The sequence below is a fragment of the Notothenia rossii genome (assembly GCF_949606895.1).
Source record: "Notothenia rossii genome assembly, chromosome: 7".
NCBI classification, from domain to species: Eukaryota; Metazoa; Chordata; class Actinopteri; order Perciformes; family Nototheniidae; genus Notothenia; species Notothenia rossii.
Genome location: NC_136905.1, coordinates 73,262,271 through 73,282,811, shown reverse-complemented (window position 1 = coordinate 73,282,811; position 20,541 = coordinate 73,262,271). Strand labels below are relative to the sequence as shown.

The 20,541-nt window shown below is 39.1% G+C and overlaps 1 protein-coding gene across 1 annotated transcript in view; it reads right to left on the bottom strand.

Annotated features, from left to right (window-relative positions):
* Window positions 1-6,323: 6,323 nt before the first annotated feature.
* LOC307046632 (uncharacterized protein C14orf132) overlaps window positions 6,324-20,541 on the bottom strand; it is a 26,149-nt gene continuing 11,931 nt past the window's right edge. Inside the window, exon 2 of the mRNA XM_079693093.1 lies at window positions 6,324-8,382. Within this exon, the coding sequence (XP_079549219.1) occupies window positions 8,146-8,382 (237 nt within the window). The 3' untranslated portion in view covers window positions 6,324-8,145. The remainder of the gene's footprint in view (window positions 8,383-20,541) is intronic.

Sequence of the window (20,541 nt, the reverse complement as noted above, 5' to 3'; positions counted from 1 at the left end):
TTGGCCAGCAACCGAGAAAGACAGACTCAAGTGTGACTGCCAATCAGGCAGCTGGAGTGATACATGTCAGTCTCCATGGTGACAGCCTGCATGATCTGCATGCTGATGTTCTACATTTTCAGCGACGGAGCTGTGGCCGTGGTTTGCTGAGGTATTGGCATCTTATTTCCAGAGATCCTCAGGAACTTTCTAAGAATTGTATTTAAAGTAGGTTGTATTTCCAGTCAAGATAATAGAATAGCTTGAAACTTTGTGCAGACATTAATGATCCCCATAGAGAATGAATCGTACTGATTTAAGTGAGCCCTGACTTTTTCCTCTACCACCACCACAAGGTTGACATTTTTTTAATCTTCATAGTAAGACCAGCTGCCTGATTTGATTGACATTAATGTGGCACAGATAACCAAGGTTCAAGAACATTATTTTTATTGAAGAATGGGGATTGGACAAAGTAAACAAACCTTGAGACGATCCCTGCCCACTGAATTTTCTGGGTATCCTGCCAGATCTGCTGGACCAAACGCAACAGATAATAAGGCGGACCCCCTGACCTCAGAAACGAGGGGTTACATATTATAACCCTAGTTATATTAGCACAGGCGGAGCCCTCTACTGGACTCTATGGGTACTACCTCTCAACCATACCATGCAAGCATTCACCTACTGAGACTTCTATAAACGTAGCCGGCCCCCGGGACGGACCTACCTGAATGCGCGCGTAATCACACCATATAAAAGGCGGCCTCGCCTCCTGACCGTCATCCTACATCCTCTTCAGCGAGCGGTATAGGACAGACAGTGCCCCGAGTAGAGGGCTCTGCCTGTGCTTATATACAGTTGCAAGAAAAAGTATGTGAACCCTTTGGAACTACCTGGATTTCCGCATAAATTGGTCATGAAATAAGCTTAAGCTAAAACCACACAAACAATTATATGTTTTTATGTTTTTATTGAACACACCATGTAAACATTCCCAGTGCAGGGTGGAAAAAGTGAACCCTTGGATTTAATAACTGGTTGACCCTCCTTTGACAGCAATAACCTCAACCAAACGTTTCCTATAGTTGCATATCAGACCTGCACAACGGTCAGGAGGAATTTTGGACCATTCCTTTTTACAAAACTGTTTCAGTTCAGCAATATTCTTGGGATGTCTGGTGTGAATCGCTCTCTTGAGGTCGTGCCACAGCAGCTCAATTGGGTTGAGGTCAGGACTCTAACTGGGCCACTCAAGAAGGCGTATTTTCTTCTGTTTAAGCCATTCTGTTGTTGATTTACTTCTGTGCTTTGGGTCGTTGTCCTGTTGCAGTTCTCCAGCAAAATCTCTTGATAAACTTGAGAATTCATTTTTCCGTCGATGTTGGCAATCTTTCCAGGCCCTAAGGCAGCAAAGCAGCCCCAAACCATGATGCTCCCTCCACCATACTTCACAGTTGGGATGAGGTTTTGATGTTGGTGTGCTGTGCCTTTTTTTCTCCACACATAGCGTTGTGTGTTCCTTCCAAACAACTCAACTTTGGTTTCAGCTGTCCACAGAATATGTTTGCCAGTAGTGCTGTGGAACATCCAGGTGCTCTTTTGGAAACTTCAAACGTGCAGCAATATTTTTTCTGAACAGCAGTGGCTTCCTCCATTTTATGACCAACTTATGCAGAAATCCAGGTAATTCCAAAGGCTTCACATACTTTTTCTTGCAACTGTAACTAGGGTTACAATAGCTAACCCCTTGTTATATCTCACACAGGCTCCGCCCTCTACTGGACTCTATGGGTACAGTGGGCGGAGCCCTGATGCATGAACGCGCTGTCGTCCAACAACATCGGCCCCCCCACACTGCCCCTGACCGGCTTTTGGTTAACAACCACTGCGCCGCCAGTCCCTCTCCTCCAGTTGTGACCGTGGAGAAGACGGTGCCGCAGATCACTTGGCTGGTAGAGCACACTCAGACACGCTTATCTTGTGAAGAGTGTGCATGAAAAAATAGTGAGGAAGGCTCTCCCCCCCTGCCCATAGGCAGGCGAGGAGAGTCTTCCAGCCCCGCCTGGGGCTTACTACGCACCATGTTCCCCGGGTCCCCAAGGAGCATGGGAAAAACACAAGTACATTATGTCCAGGGGAGGGGGGGGGGGGTCAGATACCTACTGACCCCGAGAGCCCCCCCCCCCCTCACCCGTCCTGTGTTGCCCCAGCAAGCACAGACGACGAGAAGGAGTCAGAAATGTCCAAGAGATAAAACTTTATGAATGGGCCTGGCGTGGACCAAGACGCCGCCGTGCAGTCCTCCACACTCACGTCGTTGAATAAGGCTGTTGACACAGCCATACCTCGTGTAGAGTGTGCACGATCTCATGCAATTGGAGCTAGAATAGAAAAGGTAACGCAGAAGTGGAATATATATTATTACTTCTACATTTCGGCTGCTGCTTGTGCCTAAACAAATGGCAAGTAGACCTAATAAATCAGCGGGGAAGCAATTATTTCAATTACGACTCCGTATTGGAGAGTCATTAACAAATTAAATCATATTGAGGATGCACATCATCGGTTAACAACTCACAGGGTTTATTATCTTGTTCAATCGTTCTGCATATCAGAGCTGAAGGTGAGCCCCTCATCAAAAGGAATTAGCTGTATTGACAAGCATCTTTAATTACCAGCAACATTAGAGGGTGTGTGACAAATAAAAGGTTGAAAGAAGAAAAACCCAAGAAACACACAAGCTGAATTAAGGACCAGGAATGGCTGCCACAAGCCAAAGGTGCTGTCCAAATCCATTATAGCCTGCTGTTGCCATGGTAGCAGCCCACCTAAAATAATTTTATCACCATCCGCTCTCCCTCTCGTATGTTACCATGAGGCACACAATGCCAGCTGGCAATGTCTCTGTAACTATCTTTTTTAGTGTTATGACAGCTGTCAGTACCTCAAGTCTTCATTGGATCGGATCAGGGAATGAAATTCCATCCTGCTTGTGCGCTCAAGCAGTTACCATCAGAAACATCCATCATTGTAACGTCGGAGTCGATTACACATGATGCAAACACAGCATAATTCATATTACGCTCTGATACCTTGTGCCAAACCAGTGCCTCTTTTGATCAGAGGTTGTGTCGTAGAGAGGAGGGATGCTGTTGATCTTTCCTATTCTTGGAAAGTAATCTCAAACAAGAAACACAGTGAGCAAAAGCCCATTAGTGATTCCGATTACCCAATCCCATGAGTCAGAAAACTTAATTAATTAACTTGAAGCAAACTAATGATTCTCCATTATCCTCCCTCTGTTGTGGTCTCCTGCAATGAGCTCACTAGCCTTGGACAGCCATTCAACTTTTGACCTTAGGTCCCTGTTGCTCAACCAATCCCATATCATGATGCGCTGTGTGGAACATCATTATAAAAAAAGTACTCTGTGACTAATGCATCTGGTGAGGTGCAGAAGGTAGAAAACGTTCAAATCATCTTAAGGCCTGAAGATACTGCGCCAACTTTCCAGAGTTTGGTCCAGATTTAAAACTTTTGAAACAGCACTGTAAGTAACTCTGTCAGGTGCCCATGCTGAAACGATAGTCTAGTATTTAAGAACGTCGAATAAAGTTTGTAGCAATCCCAAATTCAGAAGGAAAAACTTCCCCTGCTTGGTCAGAAGTTGAGACTACAGAGTAACACCTTCTCAAAACAACAATTGACTTTAACCTAACCCATAATTTATCAGACATTTAATCATGGTATATACCAATCAATAGTTAAAGCACATATAAGTATATTTTTTGAATGTTTATTGGTTGATATGTCCTGAAGACATCTTTTTTTATCATTTCAACTGTGTTTTACAATTGTGTCTATGATCACTAATCAATAAATATATTCAAATGTAACCAACCATTCAGTCATAGAGCTGCTCTAAGGTCTGGTGTTCTGAATTAATGGTGATTAGGTTCAATAGATGGTTGAGTTATGAATTGTCTCAAAAAGTTGGTTGTACAAAAAAAGTTGAAAAAGTCAAAATAATATTGTGTATTTTTATATTTTCCTGCATGATGCTGCCTTATTAATGGAGAAGTTTGTGTCCTGTTACCTGATATTGAGAAACTCCAGTATTACTCACTCCCTCACACACCCACAGACTGTGAGCTTGCACGCTATAACACACATCTTCTCCTCCCTCTCAATTTACTGTCGCAGCGCTTTGTCACAAACAGCAAAGTGCTATTATGGGCATATTTATGTGACCCATTAAATATAGTAGATGTTAATGTGAAGCCTTTGTCATTGAACAGGATAAGTATAGAACCATACTGTACGTTCTCATGTGTCTTTGTACTGACAGTTTGACAAGATGTGTCTAAGCGGCTTGGCATATATTAGCATGCCCTGCACCTCATCACCAAGCTGTCACTCTCGGCTGGACAGGACTTGGGCTGAAGTGTTACATCCGCGAGACTCGAGGGCAACAGAGGAGGAGAGACAACATTTCCTTACATTCTCCTGTTCCCTACCCCTCATCTCTTCATACTTTTCGGATCAATTAATCTCTTCCTGGCTTTAAATTAATGACACTATCTATTATTCACAGGCAAAGCTGGCTTCATCTCACGCAGACCTTATAAATGAAGTCTAATAATTACCATGCATTAGCATAGATTAGCCAAGGCAAGGTCAATCGTTATATTTCATCTTTCTTTACCCCATTACTGAAGGAGTTGGGGACTGTGGCAAGGCCATGGTGACTTTTATATTCTTCTCCCAATTGAGTCCCATGATCGGATTAGGAGGAAAGAAACAAGTAAAGCAAAAACAATGTAAATGTTGTTTGATGATCGTGTCGAGTTGCTTCCTGCAGCTATATCTCGTCTGTGGGGAGGATCAAAATGGAAGATGGAAATTTGGGGCTGATCCACTTATAAAACTAAGCTGCCTTTTTGTCAGTGTTGAAAGGGCTGATTCAGTCTGTAAGGTGGTGTAAAAGGTTAAGCAGTACAGTTTAAGGGAATTATGAATGAGCTTTCCAAATGTTTTTGACATGACTTCTGCCTGGGGTGACATTTGCAATCACTGACTTATTAGAGTGAGCCGTTCTGGAAATGATTGTTGCTGTAATAAAAGCACCTCTGATGCTGTGGATCAAAGTTAGTCATGATATAAATGATATATTACTTTATCATTCCTCCAGTCATTTTGAATGGCAAAGGATCACAAACTTACAGGACAATTGTATAGAATACACCCATGTAAAATAAAAAAAGCACTTCTGTTTGGCAAGTAGATAAAAACATCTTACCTTATTTTTACATTTTTCGTTTTTTTTATTATGCTAGCAGCATGTCTCTCACTTTGGTCAGCAATGAAGTATCTCAATAATTGCTCTGTTGATTGCCATACAGTATAAACCATTCATGTTTCCTAGAGAATGAATCGCTACTGTTCCCCTCCTTCTGCAGGTTGACGTGTTTAGTTTCTAAAATGTTGTTAGATTGCCATAAAATAAACATGCTGCCCATGTGACTTTATCTTTGGCACCACTTATTCTGTGAAACATCTCAACATGTACCTCCTGAATTCTTAGAAACTGTGTTGCCCACAACTCTGTTGTTCCCATGCCTTTATCCACTAAGTCAAATTTGATCACAAATGAATAATAATGAATAAATGACCACATACCTGAAAGAACGGCAATCCCATCATCAACCTTAGCTGTCCTTTGTGTTTACTACTTACCAAATGTTAGCATGCAAGTAAAGACTCATAAAGCCACGGACATGGCAGTAGACTCTTTTTCTAGTTTTGTTGTTGCAGTAAGATGGTTAGCTCACTTCATCAAGTAAATTAATTTGAGCTATAATGATTTCAAACTGTAGGATATTAACTGCATTTAGAAAACCCCTGTAGCATTTCTTTTTGCAAATAACCTTTCTTTTAATATTGTATGATTTGTTTGTAAGTGTCTTTACTTCCCACACAGTCTGTTGGTTCAGAAATAAGAGTATGAAGAAGAGAGACGGAGGGGTGCAGGGCAGTGGTTTCCCAAAAATATGTGCCTGCGTCAAAATGAAAGATGGCACCATCTTCGCAAAGCATCAACATCACCTGATGATTCAGCATCGACTGCTGATGTCTGTCAGTGTGTTAGCTTCACCGGGAACATTGCCAGCAGATTCAAGCGGAGACAAGATGGACCTAAAACACCTTCTCGCACGATCAAGCATGTGCACAAAGCCACAGGTTTGTATTTATCCAACAATGTTTCCAGTGAATCATTCTTCACTTGACACTTAAGGTCAAGGGGAATGCATCTTCTGTCGACAGAGTAAAAATAAAGTGCATTATTAGAGAAACTTTAATAATAGCATATATCTTTACAAAAGGAGCATTGTGTACGCGGTTTACAACATGTCTAAATACATTTCTACATCAACCATTTATTAAAAATAACAGGCTTGAAAAGTCCTTCTCTGAACATTGTAGAAGTATACTCATAATAACAGAGTGTGTCTGAATGTCTCCTTACATTGGTACAGTTGATACAGTAAGCTAGCATTGTAATCGCAGTGTATGAACATTTGGACATGTACAGTATGGTGTTCACAGGACAAGTTCGTATTGTTTCATATAAAGCATATTGATGTTATTCCATAAATCCCAGAAGTAATATAAGTTTACTGAAAAAAGAGAGTGCTCTCTTTCTATTTCTCTCTCTTTGTCAAAAAGAAAACTACTAACTGACTTTAAATTCACATTTGAAAAAACTAAATTAACTTTAACTTTTTGATCAGTTCTCCTAATGTAGCTTACTTTCTTGAAAAATTGAAATAAAACAGTGAAAACTAAGCACACATTCTCAGAATAAGCAGAATAAATTGCAACTGTGCCTGCAGGTTAATACTTGATAGTCTCAGAGTAAAGTTGTTGGTGTATGAGTTGCCATGGAGACATTTGATTCACTGGACGAATTTATAGGTTTAGCTTAATACGTGACAACATTTGATTTCCAATTGAGACATCCTTTTCTCTACTCACGTTAGCATACATAGATCACAGTTCACTACAGATCTGTTCAGTGTTAAATTGATTCTGAATAAATACATTTACCAATTCTTCACATCTGCCCTGTTGACAGTATTACTTCTGATTGATAAGAAATACCTTTATAAGCTGTACTTTACTGTAAAAACAACTACACAAAAATAATAAGGTGCAATAAGTTTAGTAGGCTACATCCTCTTACGATTCAATTTGTGCTTTAAATTGTATTTTATTATCATCTGTAGATAATATCTAAATGACTGAACAGACCATGACAATACAATTAGATTTCCTAATATTCCCTAGTGATTAATCCTGTAAGTAGTTGACAATACGACCATTATCATAAAGTAATGATTCATTGTATATATAGAGTTAGCCATTTAGAGATGATGATGGGATTTTAAATGTGTTTTTTTCGTTGTTTCCTGTCAGTAAAAGTGTTTAGATACTATATACACTGATGATTATTGTCCACACCATCTACAAATTAGTCCTTAAATGAGCTCTGATGTCCTGGGCTGTCTGAATGAAAATAATCCCAGCACTTCAAAATGTTTCAACATTCAGTATCTCTGCTCAGCCGCATAATTTAACAGCACTGGCCTGAATTGCAAAAGCAACTATATCTGGAGGATGTTTACGATGGCCTGGATCAACCTGCATCTTAAGCCCCATATCTCCATTCTCATCTCTGTATTTTAAATGAGGGTGCTGTCTGAGGAGAAACATGGAAACAAACTTGGGCAAAGAAAAAACCCACATTGCTTTGATTTTTTGTTGAGAGCACAGGTTGATGTTTCTTGCTTTTAACTGAAGAGCTGTTGAACACAAAAGCTTCTTCTCCAGTTGTAGCATCCAAAATTGCTTGGTTGGGACGATTGCAGCCAAGTCCCATCTTTCTCTCTGAAAAAGAAATATAGTAGTGTATATGTCATTGTCTAGTATCACAATTTCCACACCCTCAGGGGCTTAAACTGATCCAAAAACCAAGTGCAGGGGCAGAGAGAAAAAGAGAAAGAGAGAGAGAGGCATGAAGAGAGGCTCCGCTCAGGTGGCCCAGAGATCTGGAGAAAGCAGGATGTGTTTGTGTGCGTGTTTGTCTTTCTTAGCATATGTTCATCAGAAAGTGAAGGCATAGACAACGCCAACCACCACAATGTTTCCAATGGTGGCGATGATGGCGATCCACAGCCAGATGGCATCGCTGGACATGGACTGCGACTCGTCCTGCTGGCCGTGTACCGAGGCGGCGGAGGCTGCGGCGTGCACGCTGGCCGAGGAGTTGAAGAGTGAATGCTCGCCGCTGTAGTCGTCATTGGGCGAGGAGTCCATGAAGGCCCCCGTCATCACTGGGATCTAAGAAGGGATGAGGAAAAGTAGAAAAGTTCGAATACATTTCAATTTTGGCACTTTTAGTCAAGCTGCATTTGAAAAGATGCTATGTGGAGACAAGTGAGACATTTCAAATCTGGTGTTTATTTCAGGTGTTGCTTTATCCATCATTGGCTACTAAGGATGTGGCTATGACCTAATGTACACTGCAACCTTAGTTAAATGTTACAGTTAAAATTGCACTTTTTACGTGTTACTGATCCTACTTCCAATAATTTGTAGGGGACATTATCATTTTTTTTTTTTTTTTAGTGCTTGCGTGCAGACATTTTTGTATTTGGACTGCCAAAGAACCCAAAAGAAAAAGACAACCCAGTCAGTGTTTTATAGGATGCCTGTCAGAAAAGAACAAGTCATTCATATTTGGCTCTGCTTCCTACTGTATGTCAGGTACATCTTATTAGAATATATTGCTCCCTATCTCTTTTCTGACCATCAAGAACTACCCTTGCAAAGGAGCGCCATGCTTTCTTTAAGCCAATCGGAGCACCCCAAAATACGAACCTGAAAATGGGCAAAGTGTCTCCTTTAAAACGGACTTATTTGAGGCCAAAGAATATGTGTATTTATTTGTAGGTTATTGTTCAGTGTAGCATGTTGTAGCCTCACATACTCGCTTGCATAGTGATGATGTTTTCACAGTGTTTAATTGCTAAAAGATGAGAAGTCATTTAAACCCGATAAAAACAAACCACTTAACAGGGAAGCAAATCTCGGCTTTTCCACCAATCATTGCACGCCAGATTGTTTGCCTATTGGTCACACATTAGCAAGTGTGAGTGCTATATTAAAAGAAATGAGAGGTAGCAGCATCACGATATCATTAGCAAATGGCTACAAGAATTGTGAAGGGTCCTACTCTAATCTCACACCCCGCTGACTGTGTGTTTGTATTTAGGGAGCAGTGCTTGATTAACATGGAATAAATATTTTAGATGTGGAAGTGAAAATGATTTATTGCTTGGACAATCAGTTCTCTGTTAATGTTGGCCACTAAAGTAGAAAGCAACAAAATGCCTTCATGTGTTTGTGAGAAAGTATTATTTGTGTTTGTGTGTGTGGGTGTGTGTGTGTCTTGAAAGCAGGGGATATGATTGTGAAATGCATGAGAGACCCGTACCACGCTCGACTAGAAAACAGACTCTGCTGATGTTGAAAAACAATGCTAAAAATACATCGGAGGAATGTCGAGCGCTCGCATACACAGGAACTCTCTTGCTCGCTCATTTGCTCACTTTCAGTCCTTCTCTCTCTCTCTCTCTCTCTCACTCTCTCATGTACACACAGGCTAATGCACAAAGACAGTCTTTGTGAGGGGAAAACACTGTTTAGAAAGCATTCTGCTGCTCTACGTTCATTGGCCCCTGGTGGAGAATAAAGACATGACACAACCCGTGGAGCGCCTGCTGTTCACATGAGCATGATGGAGGCAGACAGGCATGCATGAAGTCCAGCAACCTGGGTCCCCCCCCCCCTACACACACACACACACACACACACACACACACACACACACACACACACACACACACACACACACACACACACACACACACACACACACACACACACACACACACACACACACACACACACACACACACACACAAACACACACACACACACACACACACACACACACACCACTCAGTCACAGTGGATTCCTTCTGCTACAACATGTCATCAAGACCTTTCATTCACTTTTGTACAACATTTCGTCTTCTGTTATGAAAAGATTCATATAAAAAGAGTAATATGTTCCTCTGGCATAGTGATTGAAAACCATGAACGTATTGAAGAGGACAATATTAGGATTTCTGTTGGATCTTCATAATTCAAATAGACATCACATCTATTTTTATGCCTATGAGAGCAGGTGTGGTTAACCATCCCATCTCCCCTACAAGTTACATCCCAACAGCTACTAATAAAACATTTCAAGACATACACAATGACAACAAACAAAGAAGAAAAACTCAAACATATAAAACAATAAATAATTTCACACACATACATCAGAGTTTTCTTTCAACATACATGCATTATCGAGACGGTTTGGACAACTATTGATAAGAAGCCATAACAAAACTACACGTAAATGAACAGAAATCTAAATATAATTGAAATGTTGTATAGATATTTGTTCGAGTTGTACCATTTTAAAATACATAATAATCACCATACTTAGCTGTAGTGCTGCTGATACAGTCACCTTCAAACCAAACAATAATGGAAAAATAAAGTAATTGTCTTTGAGGCTTTACCATGTATTAATAGCATTGAATATCAGACCAGGACAATAATATGTATGAAAGTTTCACCTCTATCATCAAATATCTGCTGATTTATCTTATTCTTTTTCAATCCAACCACACTGTCAACAACCTTATCCTTCATTCAAAGCCACATCCAGCCTAATCCAAAGTTCAGTCGGACCATCACCGAAGCTCTCAGCCCTGTCTGCATTCTTTATATTTTTGTTTTATTTATAAGTAACTCATTGTCTACAGGCGTGAGCTGTTTGCATAAATGGGTAAGTGTACCGGATAAAATGAAGTGGATACTGGGAGTGTGCGCAAACATATCCCGTCAGTAAGCCTGATTTTTAAATATTTGATTGCTGAGTATTTTTGGAGATGGTGTGCCTATATATATATATATATATGCAGTAGATGTAGAAAGCCGTTTTGATTACTAGCATATCATCATTTTTCAAGGGACCTACTCCTCTATCCATTCATCCAAGCCCACAACTCCCATGTGGATCATGCATGGAGGTTAGCACAGCAAGCGGTTAAGCACTAATGGAAACGAGGTAAATCTGAGCACTTAATGCGGGGAATGAAGGTCATGCCCCAAGCATTACTGCCAGGAAACCTATCCTTGTTAAGATATAAGGATGCTTTGAGTAGTAAAGTTAAACTAAACTGACCAACATTTCCAGAAAACCATACACTTCTCCAGCTTAACATTAAACCAATGGCAGAATGGCTTTAACAAGTACATCCCCACAGAAAGCTAAGTGTGTTTTGACAGAGCTTCCTGAACACACAGATGAAACACTCCACAAGTATTCCCCTGGCAAAGGGAAAGTCATTTTATTTCTCGTCTTATGAAGTAGTCTTTCCTTTAACCTTTAGATTAAAGCTAAGTGAACTGGTTCACACTCAAACAGTGTGAAAATGTGTGTCTTGGTTATTTTACAATAAATGTCTTCTCTAGTGTGCAAACCCTCAAAGATATCACTTTGGCTTCAAGAGTGTTACTCTTCAGAATTACGTATGATACAAGATGCAGCAAATGTAAACCTCAGGAGAATGTGTTCAAACAAATAATGTTAACTTGTTTCGTTTTATTAAAACGCAACAGGTAAAAAAAGAGGAGAGACAGAATTGAGATAAGAACAAACATTTTAGATGTCCCAAATGTTGTCTTTTGATGTCCTCTAATTTAAAACAGACCATTCTAGCTTATTTTGATCACTTTATCTTAATTAGTATGGTAGTCTGGTTATGTTAGAATGATTGGTAATAGAGGTACCTTATTATATATAGGCCCCATTTACCTTTGTCATTTTAAGGATTACATTTCCTGATGAAATCCAGATGATGTTATAGGCACTTTCATCACGAGCAGACACATACTGTATATGGGTCTCTGTTGACCAGACCACGCCTCTGATGACAATCTTCCTTGGTTTTCATGAGCGACATGCAAATGAGGGTTGACCTGTTTGTTCACTGCTAAAAACAACAGAATACGCATTTACATTTATCCAATAGCTTTTCTGATCCACCCAAGAAGAATAAAGTGACTGAGTGAAAATGTGTGAATGTCATGTAATTATATAAGCATTTTTTGTAAACATTTGTTGTAACCTTGTACAGACTTTGTAAAAGAAAAGGGTAAAATGAGCATCAAGACTGCTTTTCGAGAGCTTCGGAGCAGAGCTTGTGTGTCGTTATTGAGAAAAAAAACGTCCCCCCATTAGCCAACAACAGAAAATCTCCTTGCTTGCATATTTCACACCTCCTTGGCTCTGAGTGATGACTACACCTGTGCAATATTACACAGAGGAAAACCCCAATCTATGGTAGACGATACAGTGAAGCTCCATTTGCTGTACCTGCTCTGCTCTCACAGCTTTGATTTATCCTTCCCAGCTGTTCCTCAAGCTGTGCCATCCTACACTGGTGATCACAGTAATTGTGAAATAGAATGGACTGTAATGGCCTCCTGTGGGATTGGATGCTGCCACTAAGAGCTCAGTGAAATGCCTTTGGAACAAACAAGCAAAACCCAAATAAATGTCTTTGGGTAATGGGAAGGACGAAACATATACCTAACCACAAAAGCACTCAAGCATTGGCTGTTAAGAAGCGATATCAGAGAGAACAAGCTGGTTTTCTGCCCTCAGGGATAAAACGCGGTCAGATGAAAAGGTCGATACTTGTGTCCTTGTGGATAACAAACTTGAAGGTGCACTCGAGAGAACAAACTGAAGAAAGGCACGGAGGCGGACCCCTGCTGTGCAAAGAATAGACTTTGTGCTGGACATCACACGCACAATCAATGAAAACGATTTAGTCATCTGTCACAACCATCTCTGCTCTATTGACTACTTTACTGCTGGACAGGTGTTATTGTAGGCCTTTTCTCCCATATGATGTCATCTTTTTTTTAAAATGTATATCTGACTTTTGTATTGAGATCACAGTACATTCAGATTTTACAGATTACATATTACCGTAATACACAAGCAGAAAGAGCGATGTAGCTACTGCAAGGTTTGATGTAACCAAATCTCACAGCTTTTATTTAACAAACTTGAATATGCTTTTTTCAAGACATCACTGTTCAGAGACAGTTCTCCCTGTAGGACAGGTAGTATCAATGTCATACACCTTGAGCTGTTTCTGTTCATCCCTTATGTCCAAATATGGTCAGTTATGACTCCGTTATGACTTGGGGCTTCTAAATGGTAATCCACAATCAGATGATTTTTGGCTTTATTCCACTTTATAAACGTGTACCTGTCACATGGGTCAGGTTTAATTGAAGGGAGTATTTATATAACCTTCAGAGAACTCTTCATGTTATCTCCAAAGCACTGTGGCACAGTGGTATTTTTGGAAATCACTGAACAAAATATATTTAATGTTTAATTTGTGTGTGGACTTGGGAGTTAGGTAAGCACTGCTTTTTGAAAAATGCATGCATGGCTGTTGGTTGACACTTGTCTATTTACTGCCCAACATAATCCCTAATAGTCAGTTTACATTATATTAAGCTGTTTAACCCCCAAAACAATAATACAAAGATAAAACAATGTTATTTTTCATCAAAATGTTTAGGGTTTTAAATTAGTCATCCTCACTCAGAAGTCAGACACTGATATCAAATAACAGACAGAAAGTATTGACATGCTGTAAATAGAGAGCCATTTCAGACAAACTATATTATTTATAGTAAAACTTAATAAGATGTTTGCTTTGTCTTAGTTTTTTTTTTACAGCTGTACACAGTTCCTCAAAGCCTAAAATGTCCCAAAGATAAGATTGTAAGGGAAACTTATGTGTAGCAATGCAGTGGGAGTCACCGACTCAGGAAAGAGACATGGGAAGAGCAGGAGCTTTGATGTCAAACACTGATGGTTTATTTGGAGCTTCGGCCGGAGAATTCACATCACAAGTCCAAGAGCCAGAGGTTCTGACTTCACGGTAGAGTTGCCACGTCAATTCTGGAGCGCCTCTCTCTCGTTATCTCATTTAACTGGTTTCACAGAGAGTAATCAACATATTTGAGAAGATAGCCTAAACAGCTGGGAACACTGAGTCACTTGCATCTGACACTTATGGCCTTGAAGATTTCACACCTTGGAGACCATAAACACAGAGAAGGAAGTGTCCCAGTGTACCCACAACAATAAACCATCTGTGACCTCGGGTTGCCCGGTCACAGAATGGGAACAACAACATTATGGCTGAAGCAGACCATTTCCTTAAAGGAGATAACAGACGTCAGGGTTGGTCATACACGTCAAAGGGCAAAAAGGTTAGATATCTAGGAGTCTAGGAGAATTATTTCCCTAACAAAGATGAAAATGAGGACAGTCTTTTGACAGGCGAGGTTATATATAACCTACTGTACTTACAGCTCAGGACACCTATGATCAGGGATATACATAAATGGGATTAGAGTATTAAAAACAAATCATAGAAATAACCTCTTCTATGTAGGGGTAGCAGTAAAAAGTAGCCAAAAGCAGCTACTAAGGCAAAACAATAGATTTGGTCTGTACCATATGACACAGCTAGTTTTGACATAAATCTGAAGGAAGATTTAAAGGGGTTTTAAGGAGGCTTGTTCACCCGCACAGAAGTGGCGAGACCTGTAGTTTCAGGTCTGGTTCCTGCTGGTCAGATTTACAGCTGTGCTCTCATTGATTTTCACTGTCTACGGAGCCCAGCAGCGTTTAACAATAAATCTTATCATTCAAAAGAACAAGTGGAGCAAGTGATCCTTGCTTGACACTGGTCAATCTATCAGCTCAAGGGAAAAATTGTGCAGCACAAGGGAACGTTTATTACACGTCTTTGATATTATGAATAATACATGTCTCACCTTCAGGTTTCCTTTATCAATAGAGTACCCTCAATGTGATTAATTTTCTTGTTTATTATCTACAATCACAGCTACTAAAAGACCATCTTGCAATGGGATCACACTTCCCACGGCACCATATCAGGCCAGGGGCATAAAGTCTCCTTACTCTAAGCTATTGTGTTAACCACATCTATCCAACAACAGAAACATAGACACCTGTCAAAGTACTCAAAATGGCTTCTGTGGTAGTTTCTGCAAGGTGTTTCAAAGACCACCTTTGTTATAATGACACACAGTCACAGACTAACAAGGTGAAAACAATACCAGCCACACGCTGGTACGCAAGTGGAGGAAATAATGCATGTTCACATCTGGAGTTGTTGTTGGTGTTATGTGCTGCTAATTTGCAGTTGCGTGGTGACATTTGAGATGAAACTTAACTCTGCAGCTATTAAACATTAAAATCCACCACAAAGAAAGAGTGATTTCTTATTCTCGCCAGATGAGAACGGAGAAGCAGTGCCAGATGAACAAGAATTTAAAGTGACGAGAAAGAGTGAAAGAGACAGAGGCGGTGTGTGTGTTTTTCTGTGTGCGTGCGTGTGTGTGTGAGTGTTTCTTTTGTCATACTGTCTGACTTGACATGTGAATGTTTGTACTGCATTTGTCTGTGACATCGCTTGCTGCCGAGACTCAGTTCACACAGGAATATAAAGACAGATACCCTAAAATCAAACATGACAACTGTCAGCATCGTCTAAAACACAACACATGCCGACGGGAGGAGGAATATTTGAGCATCAAAGTTGAAAGACTTCTACATGTTGATAACAAGACAAAAAATATACCCTTTATCTTGCAGAAGAAGCACTGACTGCACCCACATTTTTCTCCTGATAATGAATCTCAGATCAGAGACGATGCAACACTCAATCTATTCAGTTTTGATTGATATTATCGGTGATAACTCTAGATTACACTACTACAATTCTGCTTATGCTTTATTCACAGTATTATTGACCCAACTACACATTAGAATCAATATATTTATATTGATTGGCTACCTGGTGATATGCGGCATAAGCTATTTTTGTTTAGTTTGTGTGATTAGAAAACTAAAGATAATAAAGTTATTATAATTTGAATTGAAAATGTGTTAAACTGTCTTAGTGGGACAATCATTAGGATCTACATTTGAGACTTATCAACATAAGGTGTTCACCTAAATATAGATTAATGACAAGCGCGTCAACGATATAGAGTATATAACACACTTTCCTTAGAGTCTTTATTGTTAGAAGAAAAATAGTTCAACTTATGAAAATGCTTCTTACGAACCGCCAAATCCTGCACATAAATACATCCCTGTTATATTTTGGCATATCAACTTGATTCATGAACTATTCACACCTTAATTTTTTCAGATACGTCTCATAATCTACAGAAAAATGCCATATATTATTTAAAGGAGCAGATATTTTAAATATGCATAAACTGGATTATGTGCAGCATGTGTTTTATGGTACAGTTTACACAAAAGAACACAGCATGAGATTTCTTACTGTGCAATGTTGCACAGCACTTCAAAATCTCCATGCAGGGCACATGTATTTTACATTTTGTGCAATTTTAATCAAAACACTGCCAGTGGAGTCAGATGTTGCCTCTTGCATATTCATGGCTGTTAAGCAGATAGATTGCATTCATGGCAAATCAAGTTTATGTGCTGATCTGAAACTACATCAAAACATTGCTGCAGTTTTATAGTGAAGGCAACAGACAGGAATACCAATGTAATAAGTTAAACTACAAAAAACTTAAGCAAATAAATAATTTCTTAAAGTAATACAAAATTCACATCATAAACCGTATTTAGTCATGAATTGACAAAAAGATTAACAATAAAACACATTCTGGCAAAAATAAATGGCTTATGTGCTATCAGCATTGGTGCGAAATGTGGATGCAATTAAGGTAATTGGCACGCACCCCCTCGATGTGGAGAGCCTCTCTGTGCAGCAGCCTGAGGCGAGAGTTGGTGCTTATCATGAGGATCAGCTCACCTGTGCTGATTACACAATATACTATAAAAGCTTGTTACCATCAGTCTGCCTCTGCTTGTCTCCTGGCTCACACTCTTTTTTGTTAAGTTGTTTTTAGGTTGTTTGATCACACGGAATAGAGTATACGCATTTTGTATCATTTCCCATTCTTAAAGGGGCCCTATTATGCTTTTTGGGGTTTTCCATTCCCTGTATTGTGTTGTATATATTTTTGTGAATGTGAATGGTACATGGGGTGTTGCAGCACAGGCAGTATGAGAACTTTTTGAACAACACACTCTCACTCCATAATCGTCCAGGAGCGACGTTTGGTCAGGGTCCCGTGGCGTGCAGTTGTGACGCTCCTAGGCTCCTTCAGCTTCATAAAGGGACGCAAATAGCTTTCAACTGATTGCAATGTATTCCCATCTGCGGCGGGATTTGACGCTCATGGAAGCACGGCATTCGTTTGTGTCAGCTGCCCTTAAAGGCAATGTGAGCGTCCATTCCCATTGGATAACGGAGAATTGTACACCCGGAAGTAAGTATTCCCCTTACTGTCGATTGATTTTACAGTGATATCTGCACTACTCATCGACTAAAAAACACCAGATTATCCTTGTTAATTACACAACATTGATTGGTTTAAATTGTGTGCAATGCTTTTGTATTTTTCCCCTTCGATTCGGAGAAACAAATATTTTTTCGGAGTAAAGGATGGCAGAAGACACTACACTACCCAGAATCTCCAGCTATCGTTTAGGACTACACCATCTGCTCTGTTTGACAAACCCCGTGATTAGTTCTCAAGCTATGTGATTGGTTGACCTCCAACTGCATTCCATATGAAAAAAAACGTTTCGTAAAAGATCAAATCATACTTTATTCAGCAGTGCTTGCTTTACTCTTTGAAAGTCATCACATGAATGCATTGTAATAAATGGTTCGGCTGCATTAAATATATTACATATTTGTCGTAGTTCTTTATTTTTATTTATCTACAGAGATCGGGCTCAGAATAGACCGGAAACTATTCTTTTACCGTTCAGTTTGAATTTCACAATAAAGTTAGTAGTAATATTTTGTTTTGATATTATTGTTTTTTATTAACTACTCGACCGCTGGGTCATGTTAAGACCATCTTTTCTGTGTTGCTGTGGATTTTTTCCATCGCTTTTGTGTTACAAATATCAAAACAATAACTAAATATATCCCTCGTAAACTAAACCAGAAACAGCAGTATATTTTATTTAGTTAACACTGTAAACTTGACAGCTTTTTAACCCAAACCACCTACTGGTTAAAGCACTTTATTACACGTTTAGAGTAATGCAATGCAGGTAGATTGTGTTGCTTTTAAAAGTTTTTTTAAAATGCCTTTTTCTTAATGTCTTTTATCTTTTATTAACTACTTGTTACTTGTTGCTAGGGACGCTGCTATCAATATTGTGTTTCGCAACATGTTCTCTATCTATGGCACGTCTCTACTGGGAGTTGTAGTTTTAAAAGACGTTTTCGTATTTCCCATAATAAGAAGTTGCCAGTATACTGTGTACATCCCTGGAGATTTAGGGGATATGAAACACTCAAATTTAAAACATATAATTAATAAATGGGTGAAAATTGCTTGTGCCCATAATGGGCAGCATTAATATATATACCCACATGCCAGCTAAGGTCAGAAGAGCTTTATTTAACAGCTGGTCTTATGTTTGTGACCCCTCCTGTTGTTAATTGATAACATAACATTACATTACATTACATTAATTGATAAGCCTGTAACATGCACTTGTCAAGGTTCAGAGGCAAATTTTGCAAATATGGCATAAGCCATCGATCATCTTAAGATAAGATATACTTTATTGATCCCAAGTTGGAAACATTTGCGTTACATCAGCATATGTAACAGTTGTAAATATGCAGTGGTGTTTATTTGTAAATCATTTAGTATAATCACACAAATTCTGTGTTTTATATTTAATAATTCTGTGTTCTTTATTTATTGATTGTTCAATACCTGAGAAGGCCGGAGATGAAATATCTATATACATCCTATAAGAGTATAATACGTATAATATCAGTTAAAATAAGTGCTTCAACATAGTTAACATTGCTGGAGGTATGCACAAATATTGATAGATGTCTTGTAATGCACTATTGAGGAACCTGCGACCCAAGTTTTTCATTCATTGCATAACTACACCATTTGTGAATATGATATGTCAATCAACCTTAGAAAATCTTGAAATCTTGAAAGGGATGTGCAAAATAGTCATTATATACAGTCTTTAATTAACTATTAGTAGAGAATAACGAGTAATGAATATACTTTATAGGGATCCTATTAATATCTAATAATAAAAATAATGAAATTCAATAACATGCTTTAACCAGGTGTCCCTTTCTATCAGCTGTGCACCTTTATGGTGTAAATACAGCCTATCTACCAATTGGATCAAATATAAAAGTCAGCCGAATTAGTGTTGATCCTGCAAAGAGACGTATTGTGTGAAAATAAATGTAAGATGTTGTTTAATTGCTGATATATTTATGATCCACGTCACGTTTTCAGTGTTGGCGGCAGTTCCTCATGTTTGTCTAGAAGTCTTCTCATCAGGGCTCTATAAATAGAGAACTACGGCAGATATGTAATATTTAATGCAGCCGAACCGTGTATTACAATGCCGTTATGTGATGACTTTCAAAGAGAAAAGCAAGCACACTCGGAATAAAGTATTATTTTAATTTTTTTAAATGTTTTCGGTTTATTTGTTAATGACGATGTGATGATGTGAGACTGGAATTGCACAGGGGAAAATAACGTATCTTTAGATGCGGATTTTGTTAAACTAATACGTTTGCGCTGTGGACCAACACTATACATTGATGGGGAAGGGGGTAGCAGATAACACCATTAAACAGTTACACAACATAACAGAAATAATATCGATAGCAGCGTCCCTAGCAACCACCTTGGTAACAATGAAAACATTCTATGGACGCAATTTCCTGAAGTAATCTTCATAATAACTAGCAAACGAAAGATCATGTACATCCACTGCACACATAATCTGAAATAACAACTCATATTTCTCGCATCAAATTACATCAAAATGCATTTTAATGGCCAAACTAACTTTAAAATTGGCATTTTCCACCGAGAATAAAACGAAGTTCGGCCATTTTTTTTTTCTGCAGGGAGAAATTTGAAGATCACGTGACATAGACGCCAGCCATTGGAATGAATGGTGAAAAAAAACGGGGTTTGTCAAACAGAGCACAAGGTGTAGTCCTAAACGATAGATGGGGATTCTGGGTAGTGTAGTGTCTTCTGCCATCCTTTACTCCGAAAAAATATTTGTTTCCCCCGAATCGAAGGGGAAAAATACAAAAGCATTGCACACAATTTAAACCAATCAATGTTGTGTAATTAACAAGGATAATCTGGTGTTTTTTAGTCGATGAGTAGTGCAGA